Source organism: Penicillium argentinense, assembly GCF_028826775.1.
Source record: "Penicillium argentinense strain IBT 30761 chromosome Unknown utg000009l_segment0_segment0, whole genome shotgun sequence".
Taxonomy (NCBI): domain Eukaryota; kingdom Fungi; phylum Ascomycota; class Eurotiomycetes; order Eurotiales; family Aspergillaceae; genus Penicillium; species Penicillium argentinense.
The window spans coordinates 3063099-3080379 of record NW_026622668.1 but is presented as its reverse complement, the minus strand read 5'-3'; the positions used below and the strand labels follow the sequence as shown (position 1 = coordinate 3080379).

At 52.9% G+C, this 17281-nt stretch overlaps 8 protein-coding genes across 8 annotated transcripts; 4 read left to right on the top strand and 4 right to left on the bottom strand.

Moving 5' to 3' along the window:
* Positions 1 to 1087: 1087 nt before the first annotated feature.
* On the top strand, positions 1088 to 1660 carry N7532_008736 (Secreted thaumatin-like protein calA; the record flags this gene model as incomplete). Its single annotated transcript, XM_056621228.1, has 1 exon — positions 1088 to 1660. One exon carries the CDS (start codon positions 1088 to 1090, stop codon positions 1658 to 1660), a length of 573 nt encoding a protein of 190 aa, XP_056472034.1.
* A 326-nt stretch (positions 1661 to 1986) lies between these two features.
* Positions 1987 to 3753, bottom strand: N7532_008735 (putative tannase; the record flags this gene model as incomplete). The annotated part of the gene is made up of 1 exon (XM_056621227.1): positions 1987 to 3753. One exon carries the CDS (start codon positions 3751 to 3753, stop codon positions 1987 to 1989), a length of 1767 nt encoding a protein of 588 aa, XP_056472033.1.
* A 1728-nt stretch (positions 3754 to 5481) lies between these two features.
* Positions 5482 to 6691, bottom strand: N7532_008734 (uncharacterized protein; the record flags this gene model as incomplete). Its single annotated transcript, XM_056621226.1, has 2 exons — positions 5482 to 6129; positions 6185 to 6691. 2 exons carry the CDS (start codon positions 6689 to 6691, stop codon positions 5482 to 5484), a joined length of 1155 nt encoding a protein of 384 aa, XP_056472032.1.
* Positions 6692 to 7450: 759 nt separating this feature from the next.
* Positions 7451 to 9634, bottom strand: N7532_008733 (nucleobase cation symporter-1 family protein; the record flags this gene model as incomplete). Its single annotated transcript, XM_056621225.1, has 10 exons — positions 7451 to 7722; positions 7774 to 7928; positions 7983 to 8060; positions 8114 to 8229; positions 8286 to 8670; positions 8722 to 9064; positions 9118 to 9235; positions 9292 to 9389; positions 9441 to 9544; positions 9594 to 9634. The coding sequence occupies 10 exons, from the start codon at positions 9632 to 9634 to the stop codon at positions 7451 to 7453; spliced, it is 1710 nt and encodes a 569-aa protein (XP_056472031.1).
* Positions 9635 to 10159: 525 nt separating this feature from the next.
* N7532_008732 (uncharacterized protein) lies at positions 10160 to 11248 on the top strand (the record flags this gene model as incomplete). The annotated part of the gene is made up of 4 exons (XM_056621224.1): positions 10160 to 10693; positions 10761 to 10780; positions 10830 to 10994; positions 11050 to 11248. 4 exons carry the CDS (start codon positions 10160 to 10162, stop codon positions 11246 to 11248), a joined length of 918 nt encoding a protein of 305 aa, XP_056472030.1.
* Positions 11249 to 11621: 373 nt separating this feature from the next.
* On the top strand, positions 11622 to 12518 carry N7532_008731 (uncharacterized protein; the record flags this gene model as incomplete). The annotated part of the gene is made up of 1 exon (XM_056621223.1): positions 11622 to 12518. The coding sequence occupies one exon, from the start codon at positions 11622 to 11624 to the stop codon at positions 12516 to 12518; it is 897 nt and encodes a 298-aa protein (XP_056472029.1).
* Positions 12519 to 12743: 225 nt separating this feature from the next.
* N7532_008730 (isopenicillin N synthase family dioxygenase) lies at positions 12744 to 13820 on the bottom strand (the record flags this gene model as incomplete). Its single annotated transcript, XM_056621222.1, has 1 exon — positions 12744 to 13820. The coding sequence occupies one exon, from the start codon at positions 13818 to 13820 to the stop codon at positions 12744 to 12746; it is 1077 nt and encodes a 358-aa protein (XP_056472028.1).
* A 398-nt stretch (positions 13821 to 14218) lies between these two features.
* On the top strand, positions 14219 to 17254 carry N7532_008729 (hydantoinase/oxoprolinase family protein; the record flags this gene model as incomplete). Its single annotated transcript, XM_056621221.1, has 2 exons — positions 14219 to 14255; positions 14313 to 17254. The coding sequence occupies 2 exons, from the start codon at positions 14219 to 14221 to the stop codon at positions 17252 to 17254; spliced, it is 2979 nt and encodes a 992-aa protein (XP_056472027.1).
* Positions 17255 to 17281: the final 27 nt, after the last annotated feature.

Here is a 17281-nt window from a genome sequence, read left to right as displayed (position 1 = left end):
GTTAAGTACTTTCTCTAACTACTCTACGGTACTAGTACTTTATGTAGTTGGTAACCAGCCTATCGGAGTATTGGAGCATTGGAGCAAGCGCTGGATGGAAGTTCCGTTGTGGGCCTGGGAATTCAGGCGACAGCGGGATTTCCGCTTTTCCGCACTGTTTTTGATCCGGCCCCAACTACACTCAGTACTTGGCATAGCCAACAGTTCGTAATTGAGATGGTTTATTTGGGCAAGGTTTTTTAATGTGCAGTCTGTCTGATGCAGACTCCCACCTGACACCTCTGCAATACAAACGGCGACAATGTGACAGATTCTCAACGGGCGTCCTCGTCCAACCAGTCGCGAACAGCCTCGACCTAAAGGGAAGATTGTGTGCCCTCGCATTGCGCAAGGCCACGCGTGCTGTGGCCGAATGTCGACGCTGAATAGCCACAGCCCGCCACAGCGGTGATCTCAAAACGGTTCCTGCTCCCCACATGTAAGGTGATGACGCCGCGGTCTGGACCACCACGCGGGACCCACACATAAAGAACCAGCCGATCTGTCGATATTATTCGACACCATCGCCAGCCCTGTGGAGTGCTGGATCATCTTCGTGATGTGTTCCTGGCATTAGGCCTTCAAACAGCACCTGGAGGTAGACCATGCCCCGTTGAAGCCCTAGCCCACCTACCCGCCTAGGGTATACCAAGGGCTACCAGGCTCAGGTCCAGGCATTGCATTGGTTCTCGGATGCTTCCAGACCTTCGATTGCTCCATTTACTGGCGTCGTAGCCTATCCTTATGCTAGTCTTGTGTTTCAGAATTGCTGGCTCGCCCTGAACAGGGACTCCACCATGTGTATAAGAATGAAGGGTTTCTCCCTTCTCGTCCCCTTTGACTCTTTCCTTTCTTGAATATCTTCAATCTTACAGCTCTCTTTATTCAGCCACTTTTCTTTCTTCGAGGCTGTGCCTCAATTTATTTCCAATCCGTTCGATCAACTTCAATTCTCGTCTGTAGACCAGACACGCCCTCATTTCAACTTCAACAAAAAAAAACAAAAGCATATCGCTTGGCATTCCTTCCAAAGCAATCCAATCCAACAATGTCTTTATTCAGGAACCTGAGCCTCACCGCCTTCGCCGCGACGGTCTCTGCCCTCCCCCAGGGCTTCAGAAGCACCCCAGCAGCCACCTCCACCGCCAGCGCAACTACCTCGGGCTCAGCCTCAGCCTCCGCAACCGCAACCAGCGGCAGCGGCATCAACATCGTCAACAACCTTTCCCAAACCGTCTACCTCTGGTCGACATCCGACACAACCAATAACATGCAAACCATCACCCCGGGCGGCGGCATCTACACCGAGAAGTGGCGCACCAACTCCGACGGCGGCGGCATCTCGATCAAGATGGCCACCTCCGACTCGGAGGAAAGCGTCCTGCAATTCGAGTACACCAAGAGCGCCGACACGCTCTGGTGGGATCTTTCTTGCATCAACCTGGACTCGGACTCGCTGTTCATTTCGTCCGGGTTTGACGTTACGACCGATGACTCTAGCTGCTCGTCTGCCACTTGTGCGGTGGGTGATACTGATTGTGCGAATGCGTATCAGCAGTCGGATGATGTGGATACTTTTAGCTGTTCGACTTCCGCGGCTTTCACGCTTAACCTTGGTTAAGGTGGAGTTATATGTCGGGGGTTGAGTCTGTATCTCGTGTTGAGTCGTTTCGAATCTCCTCAGAATAGAGTGTTATGATCATGAACCAAGAAGTGTTAGACCAAAATAAATGCTATTGACAGCTAAAATATTTTTCTGATAGAAAGGAAATAGAAAGGGAGTATCGAAATAAAATCCGCAAGTGAAGAATGAACAAGTTAAAAAAAGACTTGAATCGTTTACTTCAATTACACTGTAGAATGTACATAGAGTAAAAGGGTCTGACTCGACGCAGAAGAAAAAACTGCATCGATCAGCACCATAATCCTCTTAGTCGCAGCGTACATCTAGTACACAGGGACCTTGAAAGCAGGGAACTCGTAAGTCCAGCTCTCGATTGACTTCTTGTCGTTGACACAGTCGAAGGTGGTGTTACTGCGCCAGAGAGGGCGAGACGGCCACTGGCAAAGCATCTGGGTCTCACCCTCATAGTCACCGGAGGAAACAGTGGCGTTGAGGCGAGAAGGCTTGACACCGTTCTCGACCCAGTTGATCATGATCTCCATGTTGACCTCGGGGTAGGGACCGGGCTGCAGGGAGTTGGTACCGCAGTGAGCCGCACCAGGTACCAGGTAGAACTGGTACCAGTCCTGGAGCTTGGCCTGGGCCTGCTTCTGCGAGAGACCGGGGTACATGATGTCGCGGACAGCCTGCCAGTAGTGGACGGAGGAGGCGGCGGGGATGGAGGGGTCAGATTCACCATGGTAGTGAAGCAGCTTCCCACCAGCGGCCTGGAACTTGGTCAGGTCGGGGACGGTGGTCTGGAGGCTGTCGAAGTAGCGGAACATGGCGGTCTCCATCCACTCGACCAGGGTGTCATAGGTGACGCCGTCGAGGTCGGAAAGGTTGTCGAGGTCCAGAAGTTGGACGAACTTGGTGACGAACTCGCCGCCGGTGGAGGGAATGTCGAGCTCCCACTTCTTGGTGTTGTTGTTCCATTGGGTCTCGGCGTCGGACAGTTCAGAACCTATTTGCCAGGACAGGTAGGCACGCTCGCCCTTGCTGTTGTGCAGACCGTCATAGATGGCCTGGGCAACGGCGACACCCTCAGCAGAGACGGTGCCGCTCTGGGCGGGCTGGTAGCTAGTCGAGCTGCCGGCGGCCTGACGCTTGCTGAAGCCGAAACCCAGAGAGGTGCTAGTCTCGGCGGCGCAGTAGTACTTCTCGCCGATGATGGAGGTCAGATTGAAGTTGAGCTTGCACAGGTCGGTACGGGAGATAACACCGTCGGTACGGCCGTCAAGGGGGTCACAGGCGGCAATTGTGGCGTTGACGATCTTGGACAGCTCGCACGGGGGAGGGTAGTAGTCAATGGTCTTCTCGACCTCGGAGGGGAAAACGTGGTGGACCTGCTGCTGGCCGTAGCGGAAGGCAGGGGCACCGGTGATAACACCGTCGTACTCGTCACCCCAGCGCTGGACCTGGCTCATACCCTCACGACCACCGTCGGAGCATCCCTCGTAGTAGGTGTAGACCTTGGAGCTGGAGCCAATGCCGTAGAAGCCCTTGGTGAAGTATTTTCCGAGCTGGGTCATCTCGCCCAGGGCCTGGTAGCCGAACATGTAGGTAGCATCCCAGTTGATAGAGCCGTTGCCGTACAGAACAACATCGTCGTAGGAAACGCTGTTCAGGGCATCGTAGCCAGCCGAAGTGGCGCCACCAGCAGCGCCGTACTCCAGACCACCAGTGGCGTCCGAGGACAGGGAGTAACCACCACCTCCAGCAACGTAGAAACGCTTCTTGAAGTCAGAGGGCTCAGGCAGAGCGTACTTGACGACGACGGTATCGCCCTTGCCGGGGTGTGTGTAGGTCAGGGTGACATTGCAGTAGTTGTAGGTCTCGCTGGTGGTCGAAGAAGTGCTCATACCGCCGCCAACGGTAGCATTGTAGACAACGCTGGCGGTGGAAGCGGACGGTTCCAGGTTGATTCCGAGTAGAGTACCGTTGGCAGGCAGAGCGGACTTGACGTTGGACAAGGTGCAGACATCAGAGAGGGATTTGGCACTGGCGGTTGCTGCAAAGGCAGCCACGGAGGCGCCAGTTTGGAGACGCATCGTCGTGAATCGGGGGTCGAAAGAGCGTACGAAGCGAAAGGGAGAGAGTGACTAGAGGTTTGAACGAACAACGATTGGAAAACCCTCGTGGGTAGGATGGACCTGGACAACCAAGGCTTTATTTATGCCGCTTGATAGCAGACCGGTATGACGGTGATTTTTCCTGTTCGAGCAGAGGGCACCCTCGATCATACGCTGATCTCCCGAACGGAAGGAGGTCTATCCATGAAACTAACATGGCGAATGGGGCTCAGAGCCCTGTGAGGACTCCCAAACCATCTACGGCGTCGTCATCTCGTTGCCAAACACGGCCCAGGCAGCAGACTAGGCGTTTTGAATAGAGAAAAGGGCCCTAAGCTGAATCGGATAGTCGAGTGGAATGAAGCTGCTGCTGGGACTGCCGCGCCATTGTTCCTTATGAAAATAAGGTGCTGCATGGTAAAACAGGTTGGTTTTGGGTCCGTTCAGGAGAGCATCGATCCAATAAAAGGCTCGTTAGGTCCGAGGTGGAACCTTGGCGAGCGTTCATGAATTTGGTGGTTAAGTCCGATTTCGCAGGCCCTTTGCCCGGAATAGCGATGGCGGTTAAAGTCAAGTCCGGCCAGGCTGAAGATCTGCAGAGGCTGAAGGCGCGCAGGGTGCCAAATTTGGGGGAGACCGCGTCAGTCTCTGGGCTTAAGCATGGCCCAAGTGGAGCGATGGCCCCTGGCGACTGCGCCCGTCGTCGCGTCTGCTGTCCCTGCTGTCTCTTTTGAGCAGTCCAGAGGCTCACCGAGTTTGCCATAGCCCCAAGTTGGCCCTGTAGACCCGAGCTGCGATCGTTTATCAATCTAGCTCGCCCGAGGTGCGCCCCACCGTGGACCTGCCAGCAATAGTTAAAGCGATATTTCTCCGACAGGGCTCGAGATTCGCAAGCCGGGGCTCCAGTGGCTCTGCCCCGGCGTAGTTTGGTGCGAGCGCTGGGCGATGTGAAGGGTGCAAGAAATAGACTCGCCTGGAGAGGAGTCCATTTGTCTGCACTCAAGGTTGCCCTGCGCGCCCTAGCGGATCTGACCTTATCCGAACCGCACTCGAAGCGATGAAGGCTGGCGTCACCTTCTGCACCAGCGTGAGCTAAAACAAGCGTAAACGATGTTGTACAGCCATCTGGCCTGTTTCGTTGCGAAACTCGAAATAAATCCGTCTCGACAGGTTTCGCGTGGTGGAGATTGTAGCCGGCCCATTCGATCCGGCGGACGTCTTGACTTGCGACACCTACAATGGAATCGGAAGAAGAGGAAATCCTGCAGTCAAGCGGCTGGAGATAGAAGGATTGCCGCGTACGCAAATTCTACGTAGGGGCATGGAATATTTGTTACTAACAGCAGAGCAAGGCGGACTTGTCCTGCATCGGAGTGTTGTCGAGAGTCATGAGTAGTTTCTAACGAGTTCACGAGGTCAGGCAGCTACGAATACACTAATGTAGCCGTCCGGTAATCCTCTATGCGCAATGGATCCAACGAACAAGGACAATCTTAAATACACTCGAGGAAGCTTATATTAACTCCACTTAACTATTCATTTTTTTTCCAGTGTCATATACACCAAACACATGGGGGATATCAAATTGTAGAGGGCGTAATCAAAGTCTTTCGTATCGTAAGCAATGCAAAACAAAAGGAGAGTCGTAAGGTTCAAAAGAGCCAAAGGAAAAATAAGTAGGAAACGCGGCCTGTCTGTGTATGAGGATCACTCGTCAACCTGGTCGGCCCAGCTGCCTGTGACTGGGGACATGGTAGCCTCCAGCTTCTCCATCGAGGGTTTTTCCAGAGAGCTGGTCGCCACCGCAGGCTTGGGAGAATCTTCGGGTTTCTTGCCAGCAGGAAGAGCAGGGAACTCCGACTCATTGCCAACAGCAGGCTTTCCCGTCGGCTCCTTCGATGAAGCACGCTCGCCCTTGGGTCCGCGCGACGGTCCTCGGCCTCGACCTCCACGGCCACCGCGTCCACGTCCACGGCCGGGGCTCAGCAGGTCAGCAGCGCCATCCTCAGGCGAAGCGGCTTCGAAGTCCCGTCGAGTGTAGCCAGAGACGCCACCGTGCATACCACGCCGATTTTGGCTGCCAGCTCCTCGGGGGTTGTAGTCCTCTTCGAGCTTCTGGGAATCCCATTCACGGCCGGTTTGTGCCTTGAGCTTGCGTTGTCGGTTTTGTTCGCGCTCGTTGTCCATAACGCGACGGGCTGCAAGCTCCTCGCGCCGTTTCTTAGCTGCAGCTTGCTCTCGCTCCATGAATGAGGCTTGATCGGCCTGTGCCCGAGCATGGGCGGCCGCCTTCTTAGCGGCATGCTCTTTCGCCGCGGCCATGCGCTTAGTGAGTTCTTCCTCGGTGAGTTTGGGCTGGAGTGCGTCAATGTGGATGGTCATCCGAAATTGCTGTAGGGTTGTGTCTTACCTTCCTGACGCCGCCGGTGGCACTTCGGTCTCCCCGGACGGCTGGAACGCGTGCTGGTTCTGTATCATCTGCAAGCGCATCGGCCTTCTCCCCGTCGTCTTGAACAGGCTGTTCCTTCTCTGGCTCCTGAGGCTTCTCAGGTGTCTCTTCCTGTGACGCCCACCGGCTAGTCTCGAGTCCTTTCTTCGCAGTCCCGTTCTTCTGTGGCACGCTCTCGGTTCGTTTCTGCTCAGTCGGTTGCGACTCGCGTCCGCCGCGTCCACCTCTGCCCCGGCCACGTCCACGTCCTCGCCCACGTTCTCCCCCACGTCCTCGTTGTGCGGGCTCACCACGCGGTGAAGCCGGCTTCTCGGGCTGAGGCTTCTCTTCCGAGGGTGCTCGCTCTACCTCCGGAACCACCTCCGTCTCGATCTGCTGTTCCTCCGCCGAGACAGGAATAATCTCATCGTCAAAGAGATCGTCGGCGCCACGAGTCTGCGCAAACTCGTCCATTCCGGCATCCGCCATTGTCGATCAATACGCTATGTTTAGGCGACAAATTGGACGAGATAATCAGGGGACTCGCTGGTGCGACGGCGAGACTCGACACAAATTCACCTCGAGGGGTAGCTTCGTTTGGGGGCGAGAAAGGGTGATCCGTGCGGAGGCTAGAGAGGCTAAACCGGGGGCGCCTGGCCTAGCGCTTGTGGGGCGTAAATGTGGGGAGCAGGTAAGAGTGAAGAAAACAGGCATGCAAAACTTCAAGTGCAATTGAGCTGGCTGGCTCGAGACCGACCGTCACCCGCGTCCGCAGACACTTACCAGCCTCTCCGGCGGTGAAGAGTTCCTTGCGGAGGTCGGCATTTTTTGCCGGCGTGCCCCGCCTGTTTCTGCCAAGCCGTTGACGTTTATGTGGGTTGGTTGGTGATTAGATGGACTCAAAACATACTGGAATATCAAGACTGGAATAGACATAGAACTTTAAATTGTATGATTCAGATGTGACACCATCTCACAGTGTAATTGGAATTCCTACAGATCAGTTTCGTTTGTGTTGTCTTTAAGCAATACAAAGACTGGCAGGATGTGTTCTTAATGATATATATTGGATCTAACTAACTAGTTAAACCGATTCAAACTTCATGTGATGATCACAGCATCATACTAGTGTAGCCCGAAAATTTCGATACATCATATGATTTTCTTTCACACAATGGTGCAGTGTTTAACATCATGGTACTTGGAACAGGTGCATTGACTTGGAAAATGAATGTGAGCTAATTAGCGTTAGACGACATTTGCAACCGCCACTTCTTTCTCTCCTTCCTGCACTGTAAATTCACATTTATCACTCCTTGCAGGCTTTGAAACGCCATACAAAACTTCCTCATGAGCAAAAGCTGCTTCCTCCCCGAGTCCTGTGGGAGGGAAAAAGTGGCACAATACCCAAAATACAAAAAAGCTCATAGCAAGTCCGACAAGAAAGGTCAAGTTATACAAGCGTATCCAGCCTGTCCACTGAGCACCAGAATAGGAATTGACCGTGGCAACCATCCCAGCTGTTATGGATTAGTACCGAAACTATTGCATTCGCTGAAAGGGATACTCACGCAAGAGTGGCCACATGCCTGAGAGGAAGGCAATGAAAGCCCTCCAGTTGACTCCATCGGCAAACCAATATATAGAGGAGCTGTCGCCAAGGTACAGATCGCCGAGTTTGAGCTTGTATCTTCGAACAATATGATAATCTGCGAGCATTATTCCGCTGTAGCCGAAGTTAGCGAGGTCATTTGTTTGATTTGGTGTCTTATTGACTCACGTTGCTGGGGCCATGAAGACACCGAAACCGCTTAATACTGAAAGGAACTTCTCTGCAGTGGAAAGAAGTTGCCATGGCCTGAAGATGTTAATTCCAGAGGCTATAAGAAGTGTAAGGAGGGAAAACCGTACTGAACTGCTATGCCGATGCATGCCATGATATATCCGCCTCTTCGAATGTTGATGTACTTCGGCCATAGACCTGCCAAGTCCATACCGCACGATACCGAGTTCAAAACAACCGAGATCTGAGAGCCTAAGTTAGTCACCATGGATATCCAACCCGGAGAGTAGCTCCACACACCGAAAACTGAGAAAAGACCATTCCAATACTAGCGAAAAACACACCAGCACGAACCCCCGGGCTCGAACCATAGAAATCTTGAATGTCAGCCAGCAGGTAAATGGGATTCCACTCAATTTCACCACCCATGATATCACGCGAGGCACTAGTAACAATGATTCCAATGGTAGCTGTTGCGGCAATAGTCAATGGAGAAGCAATCAGTTGAGACAGAGTCGGAGCGAATCTTCGCTTGGCATATCGAGTCCAGTCCGACTGGCCGAGGGTTCCTGATCCCCAGGACCCGAGGATCGCGGTAATTCCGAACATGAATGCCCAACCGACATTCGGCGCTGAAGCTGGCTTTTGAAACATGCTTCCTGGCCCGTGGGCCTGGGAGACGCTCCTTTTTCATGTGTCAGTCCAAGTTTCGAGTCGAGGCCAGGGATGGATTCACCAGATCAGTAAACCAAAACACGAGCCACAGAAAAATGTGAAGCAAATCACAAAAGGCAATTGCAACTTCTCGGGCCGAATAAGCAATCCGGGAATGAATGCACACATCCAGATGACAAGCCCAATGAAGTCCTTGGTTTGTAGGTGGGAGCTGGCAGCAAAATAATTTGGCATATGAGCAAAGCCTTCAACATGTATGTCAGAAAAGGGACGTCCATCTGAATCAAGAACGATGGCCTTACCAGGTATGACAGCGCCTATCATGACACGAGTTGCCTGCCCACCCCAAAATGCTTGCATGCCAAACCACATGCAAGAGACGAAGCTGCGCAAGATAACAGGAACTTATACTACGATGTCAGTATTGAGAACAAGAGACGAATCATATGATACGAACAATATGACCCTCTCATTCCCCACGAGAATCTGCTTGAAACCGTGAATCCGATATAGTGGTTTTCTCCCATCCAGCCGCATGCAACGGCAAGGAGGCCAGCTAGAATTCCACCAACGACCTAACCAGGTCAACAAAATGATTTCAGTGCTTGTATTGCGGGTGCTGGGTGCTCACCACAACCGCTATCGCCTGCTGTGGACTGAGCCCAAAAGCGAGCAAGGTGCTACCGGTCGACCATGCAGAGATGCAGGATCCCGACACGGTCCAGTATCCTGGGTTAAACTGTTAGCAAGTGGGTCTTCTCCAGACATCCATCCCCATACCAAAATAGGACCAGACTCCATATGTTCGACGATCTGGCGGAATAGGAATCAAATCGCGGTTACACCAGGTGGTGTTTTCGTAATTTGCATCTTCATCCTTTGGACTGCACGGCTGTTAGCACAGGGGCGTTGAGAACATCAGACGACACTCACCATTGAAGCCTCTCCTTGAGGCACGGCCACGACCAGCCCATGTTGTCGCTCGAGTGTCCACGGTTTTCTGCTCCGACAGGAAGAATTATGGGGCACAGGGGACTGCAGGCCGCACCGTCGGCATCTTACATATTTTCGCGGCTTATCATTGCACACTTGACCGGGGCGGGGGATCATTGGTACTTGCATCCCCTCACGTCGTGTTACACCTCGGATCCTCGCCATTTTTGAGTTGACCGATCTCACTTGGCCGATCAATCCCACTGCCGCTAGCGCTGTCTCTGATAGCAGTTCTCCAAATGGAGAGGGATGCCTGCGGGGCTCGAGTATCGCATTCTTGACAGAAGATGACCCTCGGGTAGAGACTCTGCTGGGGAATTCCGCGTCTCCGCATGACTACGAGGAGATCGGCGGATCAAGCTTCGGCGAAGCAAACGAGGCCTGCTTTCAATTTGCCGACACCGATCTCTGCCTTGGTGGACTATTGAAATACCCCTCCTTATCTGCCATTGCAGAAGATCTGGTTTATTGCTTCTCATTGGCACTACAGTACAGCTTGGCCTGGGATGTCAGACCACAAGTTCACCACTCATACATTTCACCTGAACAATGGCTGCGCCATCCCCGCCATTGGGCTTGGTACGTGGCAGTCGAAGGAAAATGCTACTCGTGAAGCAGTGAAGTACGCTCTGCAGAATGGATATCGACACGTCGACACAGCTTTGAACTATGGCAATGAGCAAGAGGTTGGCGAGGGCATCCGCGCATCAGGTGTCCCGCGGGAACAGATCTGGGTCACATCCAAGCTGGATAACCACTGGCATCACCGCGTGCGAGAGGGGCTTGAAAAATCACTGGAAAATCTCGGCCTTGAGTATATCGATCTGTTTTTGATACACTTCCCATGCTCGACGGATCCAGAAGACAGATCAAAGCATCTTCCAGACTGGAACTTCGTTGACACATGGCGCGAGATGCAGAAGCTCTTGGATACGGGGAAAGTCCGGACCATCGGTGTCTCGAACTTCCAGATGTCTCACTTAGAGACGCTTCTCAACGATCCATCCTGCAAGGTTGTTCCTGCCGTCAACCAGATTGAGGTAAGTGACCCATCTATGTCTATGTCAGGTTAGACGGGAAATTTTCTAACAAAGCTGTTCCTGTTAGCTGCATCCCCATAATCCATCGTGAGTTTCGAGAGGCGTGGTTCCACTGGTAGTCTATTAATAATCGCAGGCCGAAACTACTAGAATACTGCAAGTCCAAAGGGATACATTGCACCGCGTACTCATGTCTCGGTGGAAACACCGCATCACCTATCAACGCGCATACGGACCTGATTGATGACCCCACGGTGTTGAAGATATCGAAAGCGAAAGCCAAGGCACCGGCTCAGATTCTGTGAGTAAACGTCTTTCCAGAACAATCAGGAAAAGAGACTGGCTGAGAATTTCAGTGTGATGTGGGGGCTTCAGCGTGGGACCAGTATGATTCCAAAGAGCGTGACGCCGGATCGAATCAGTTCTAACTTTCTGATGGATGGTTGGTGTCTCTCCAATGGGGATATCCTGGCGCTAGATGGGATTCAGACTCGGGCGAAAGTGGTTGGCGACGCATGGATGCCAATTCGCGTCTTTCTGGGCGATGATATATAGCCCGACCTAACATCAAGTGCAGCAAGGTGGCACGCTTCCAGTTGTACAGATGTCGTCATAGGGCCCAGTGTCTGCCGTGCAGAACCCTGGAGTAATCAAATTCATAAGTCGCTGGATGGAGGCCAATTTGTCATTCAGATTGATCATCCGGACTTTACGCGCAATGCGTCGAGGCTGTAGAGATGTCCAGGACTCCGAGTGCCCGGCTTTAAGCACGGACTTAGCCTCGCGTCGGGGCATCGGCAGCCCGAAGCTCCGTCATAGCTCCCCCTTCCAACTTGAACTTGCACTTGAACATTTCCGACTCCATTGGGTATAAAGGAATACCTCGCCAGCTTTTCTTTAGAGTTTATCAATCGCAAGCTCACCCACAATGCCTGCCTACAACAACGTGATCGTCTTCGGCGCCACAGGCGCAGTTGGCTCCGCCGCCGCCCTTCGAGCCCACAAAGACGGCGCAAAAGTATCGCTAGCCGTACGCGACCCCTCCAAGCCGACCCCCCAACTCGATGGAATCCCCGCCGAAAAGGTCCAAGCCGACCTCACCCAGCCCGAGACCGTCAAGGTAGCCGTTCACCAAACAGGCGCCAAGGCTGCCTTTATCTATGCGGTCTGGGGCGCCCCTGACCACATGAGGCCCGCTCTGCGAGCTCTCAAGGAGGCGGGCATTGAATTCGTCGTTTTCCTGAGCAGCTTCTCCATCGAAACTGATATTCGCGCCGTGCCCTCGGACGACTTCATCCCGCTGCACCACGCCGAGGTGGAGATTGCGCTGGAAGAGGTCTTTGGTAATGACTTCGTCGCTATTCGGCCTGCGTACTTCGCCAGCAATATCTTCCAGCAGAAGCATGCTATCGCACAAGGGGAAGTGAAGCTGCCAAACCCTGATGCTCCCTTCGATTGGATCTCGCCCGACGATATCGGTGATGTTTCAGGCGCGATCTTGGTTAGCGGTCAACGTGTTCGGTCGGTTGGACTTCTGGGGCCGGAGAAGTTGAGCTTGAAGGATGCTGTTGGTGTCGTGGCGAGTGTGCTGGGCAAGAAGATTGATGTCACCAAAATTTCTGAGGAAGAGGCTTCCGCTCAGCTTGTGCAGAATGGTCTGCCTCCTCCTCTCGTCAACTGGCTCATTCGCAACGTTGTGGATCGTCCTGGTTCATTCTTTTCGCACCATGATGCATCCAATGCGGTTGGAAACATTCAAAAGTATTCACAGCATGCCCCGCAGAGATTCCAGGAGTGGGTGGAGGCCAACAAGGACAAGTTCTAGGCTAGGGAGGCTGGAACAGAGCGATCAGCACGCGATACGATACCAACTGTACCAAAGTCATAAATATATGATTTCTTTGAGAAGCCCTCTCTCATATCCTGGATATCATTTTCAATTTGAAGACGATAATCAAGTTGAATGTTACGCGATTATGATAATCCAAAGAATAAGAAAACGATTTCCAGAGTATACAAATTGGACCAAACACATCGCGATCTTCGCTGCCTAGTACGTCGCATTCATCCGCATCGAGATATACTCTCGACTAGTAATAGGCTCATACTTTTTCGGCCTTCCAGGCCCAAAACACCCGGGAAGACAGTCAATAACCCGGTCCCGATCGGGACTAACAAAATAGGGAATCGAATATCTCGGACGAGTCATGCGACCACTCAATCCAGAATCATCAACAAGTGGCGGAGCCCTCACACGATGGAGCGTCGATTTGAGCTCATCATTACTCCAACGCATAAGCAGATCCCCAATGTTTACAACCGCCGTGCCAGGTATAAACGGCGCAGGATTAAACTTGCCCTTCTCATGAATATCCTCCACCTCCAACCCGCCAACCGGATCCTGGAAGAGGATAGTCATAGTCCCGAAATCCGAGTGTGCGGCAATTCTCTCAGCCTTCCCCAGCCTAAGAAGTTCCTCTTCCACGGGCGGGTAATGCAGAAGCCTGCACTGATTGGTTTTATTCTGATGGTAATTCAGGAAAAAGTCTTCTTGAAGGCCCATTCCAATGGCGATAGTTTTCAGCATTAGCTGTTCGACGCCGTAGCATACTTCGAAGAATTTGGTGAAGAAAGCGCGGAAGCCGGGGAGGACTTCCTCGGGAACCCAGATATTTGGCATGCGCTCGTCGGTTTCGTTGCCGAGCTCGAAGGACTCTTTTACGTCGGGTGTTTTTCGCTTTTCTGCTATTCCTTCCTTGTCGAAGACCATCTGAACTACCTTTTCTCGGCCGATGCCTGAGTAGCCGCGGTGGTACCAGCCTTCCGGGGGATGGGGAGCTTTGTCTTTGGCAGATTGGGGGGAGTGCGAAGAACCTTTGGCTCTGTTGTATTCATTAGCGATGAGCTTCACTTCTATGATGGCAATAGAACGCAAACATGCCCACTCGAAAGCCTCGTCTATAAGCTCCTGCGGAACCCCATGGTTCTTGATATAAGCAAAACCGACATGCTTAAAGGCCTGATAGACATCTTTCGCGACGCGAGCAGTATCCTCCGAAGACCCAGAGCGCGCAGGATCAAGATCGATAATTGGAATGCTCAGCGTGTCGGTAGCCGGTGCAACCATCATGCAGTAGATCAATTGCTTCAACTTAGATTGTTCAACAACAGATTGAAGCGAGTCTGTCTTATCATAGCGGTTCGAGCCGAGTCTTTTATGCGCATAACGGCGGAGCAGCGGAATCGGAATAATCCCCGCAGCGAAAGAGAGTCTGGAAAGGTCGTCGGCCAGATATGCGTTGAGGGCGCTCACACCTTCTCGAAGCGGATAGGCGTTATCACGATCGGGCAACTGCGTGATTATCGGGGAACTAAAACCCCGCAATCGCGCGAGGGGTTTCGTCGAGCTGTCAAACAAATCGAGGAGGGGTAGGGGCGATCGCTCATAAAGTCTCCAGGAATTGACCTCGGCATTCTAGAAAATTGTACAGATCACTGGTTGAGGCAGTAGTCATGGGCACCGTCATGGATCAGGCGTATCGCATCGGGGTCGATGTTGGGGGTGAGTTTCTCGACGATGCAACATGAAGAAACAGTATATCTGACTCTATATAAACAGGAACAAACACGGACGCAGTCCTCATTTCCCTGAACCCCGTCTCCATTATCGCCTCTCACAAGAGCCCAACCACCCCGGACGTGACGACCGGCATCACCAACGCCGTCCAAGCAGTAATCAAAACCTCAAATATCTCTCTATCCTCAATCGGCTGCGTCATCGTCGGAACAACACACTTCGTCAATGCCGTCGTGCAGCGCTCACCTGCCCTGCGCCGCGTCGCGGTTATCCGACTTTGTGGAGGATCCGAAGAAGGCTTCGGGCGAGGGATCCCTCCGTTCATCGACTTCCCCGCCGATCTGCGCGCTTGTATCGAGTCGCCGAAGGTGTACTTTTGCAATGGAGGATATCAGATTTCTGGAACGGAGATCAGTCCTCTGGACGTGAAAGAGATTGAGTCTGTGGCGGAGGAGCTTGTCGTGAATAATATTTCCAATGTCGTCATATCGGGCATGTATGCGCCATTGAATCATCGACAGGAGGAGAAAGCGAAGTCCATTCTGCTACAATGGATGAGAAAGCATGGCCATCCGAGATTCAAGCCGAGAATAACATTGTCGCACGAAGTCTCTGGGTTGGGCTTCCTCGCGCGCGAGAACGCTGCTATACTAAACGCTACACTGCGCCCCTTGGCTGAGCGAACTATCTTCGGGTTTCAGCAGAGCATGACGCAAATATTTCAAGAGAACCCATATACACTATACCTCTCCCAGAACGACGGCAGTGTCTTCAGTGCATCGGAGGCCGTGGAACTACCCATTCGAACATTCAACTCGGGACCAACGAACTCCATTCGAGGCGGAGAGCTACTTTGGCAAGCGGCTGCTGAGGCGGATGGTGAGCAGTACGGTGAACGGACTGAGCCGCTGGTGGTAATTGATATCGGTGGTACAACGTCTGATAGTGGACTGTTGCTTCCTAATGGGCTCCCGCGGATGAGCTCTGTGATGAGTGTTGTTGGGGGCGTGCGTACCAACTTTGCTCTTCCTGCTGTTGAAAGTATTGGTTTGGGTGGCGGCTCTATTGTCCGCGTTGCGGAGGATGGTGCAGTTTCTGTCGGACCGGATAGTGTCGCTCTCGAACTTCTTGAGAAGGCGAGGCTGTTTGGAGGAGAATATCTCACTTCAACGGATATAGTCGCTGCGTCCGAGATGCATTCTCCAACAGGCCGTAATCCATTTGCAAGAATGGGTCAGGTCGAGAGGCTGTCAGACGTGACAAAAGATACGATTCAAAAGGCACAGCTCGTGATGAGAGAGAAAATCGAAGAACTTGTCGATCGAACAAAGATTCAGAAAGGCGATGTGGACGTCCTCATAGTTGGTGGCGGAACACCTCTCATTCGAACCGACAAGCCTCTGTCAGGCGTGCGTCTCGTACGAACAGTCAAGGGTGGAGAAGTCGCTAATGCCGTTGGCGCTGCCGTGTCGCGAGTCTCGGGGGTGATTGATACTGTTGTCGATACCTCCAATCGGACGGTGAAAGAAGCTCAGGAGGAAGTCTGTCGACTTGCAATTGAGAAAGCCATTGAAAATGGAGCCAAGTCTGGGACTGTGCAGATCGCTGAGGTAACAATGCTTCCGATTCAGTATGTGGAGGCAAAAGCGCGAATCTTAATCAGGGCTATTGGGCAGCTGGATGTGGTGTTGCAGCATTCGGCCCAGAACCCGATTGAAGAGTTCGGGCAAGAAGAAGAGCCGGAAACCGCCAAAAGAAATTCTGATGCGGGATTCAATATCAAGGAAAACGTGGACGTCCAAAAGTATCGCCCCGAGATCAAAGACAAGCAATGGATTATTTCCCCAACTGATCTTGCCTTCATTGCACATGGATGCAAGGTCCTTGGATGCGGCGGCGGCGGAGATCCATACCAAGAATACCTCAAGGCCAAAGCAACCCTCCAACAAAACCCAGGCAAATTGAAGGTCGTATCACCCGACTACCTACCAGACGATTCCCTGGTAGGCTGGACAGGATGCATGGGCAGTCCAGAAGTGAGCATGGAGCGACTCGAGAACAACGAATGTCTCAAAGCGCACGACGAGCTGATGCGAGTCATGCAAAGCCCACCCGTTTCCGGCTTCCTGTCACTCGAAATCGGCGGCGGGAACGGCGTGCTCAACCTGAGCGTCTCCGCAAACTACGGAGTCCCCTGCGTCGATGCGGATTATATGGGACGCGCATACCCGACGACCTGGCAGGTCACGCCGAACGCGTATGGCTCGTCGAATGGCGATGCGCTGGTTCCGAATACCATTGCGAGTGGAGATGGGTCGTTTATCACGATGACTCGGTCGAGGACGGACCGGTTGGTGGATAAGGCTCTTCGAGCTGCGTGCGTGGAGATGGGATGTCGGGCTGGGAGTGCTGGGCCACCTAAGAAAGCCAAGACGGTGAGGAAACAGGCGGTGGCTAATACCGTTTCTCTGGCGTGGTGGATTGGACGGGCTGTGGCCTTGGAGAAGACGATTGCAGATAAGACACAGCGCATTATTGACGAAGTCGGTGGTCCAGAGAGCGCGGCGATTCTTGGACAGGGGAAAATCACCAGTGTCGAGCGGGTTCTGAAGACGGGTCATACGTATGGTGTTCTTGAAGTGGAAGGCACCACGAGCGATGGAGCGAAGGTGTTGATCAAGGTTCTATTCAAGAATGAGAATGCCTTCGTTGAAGCGGTGGTCGACGGCGAGTCGAAGATCTTGGCTTCTGTGCCGGACTTGATTGCTGTTATTGATGCAGAGACTGGGGCCGGTCTCGGGACCCCGGAGTATAAGTTTGGGCTCAAGGTTGTCATCATTGCCATCGCCGCATCGCCGCACTGGACTGATAGCGAGAGAGGAATGGAGCTGGGAGGACCGGGCTCGATGGGATTCGATGAGGTTGAGTACGTTCCGATTGGAAAGTACAGCAAGCCTCGGAGCGTCATTGATGTTTTTGGTTGATTGGGCCTAGCCCCTACATGATTGATA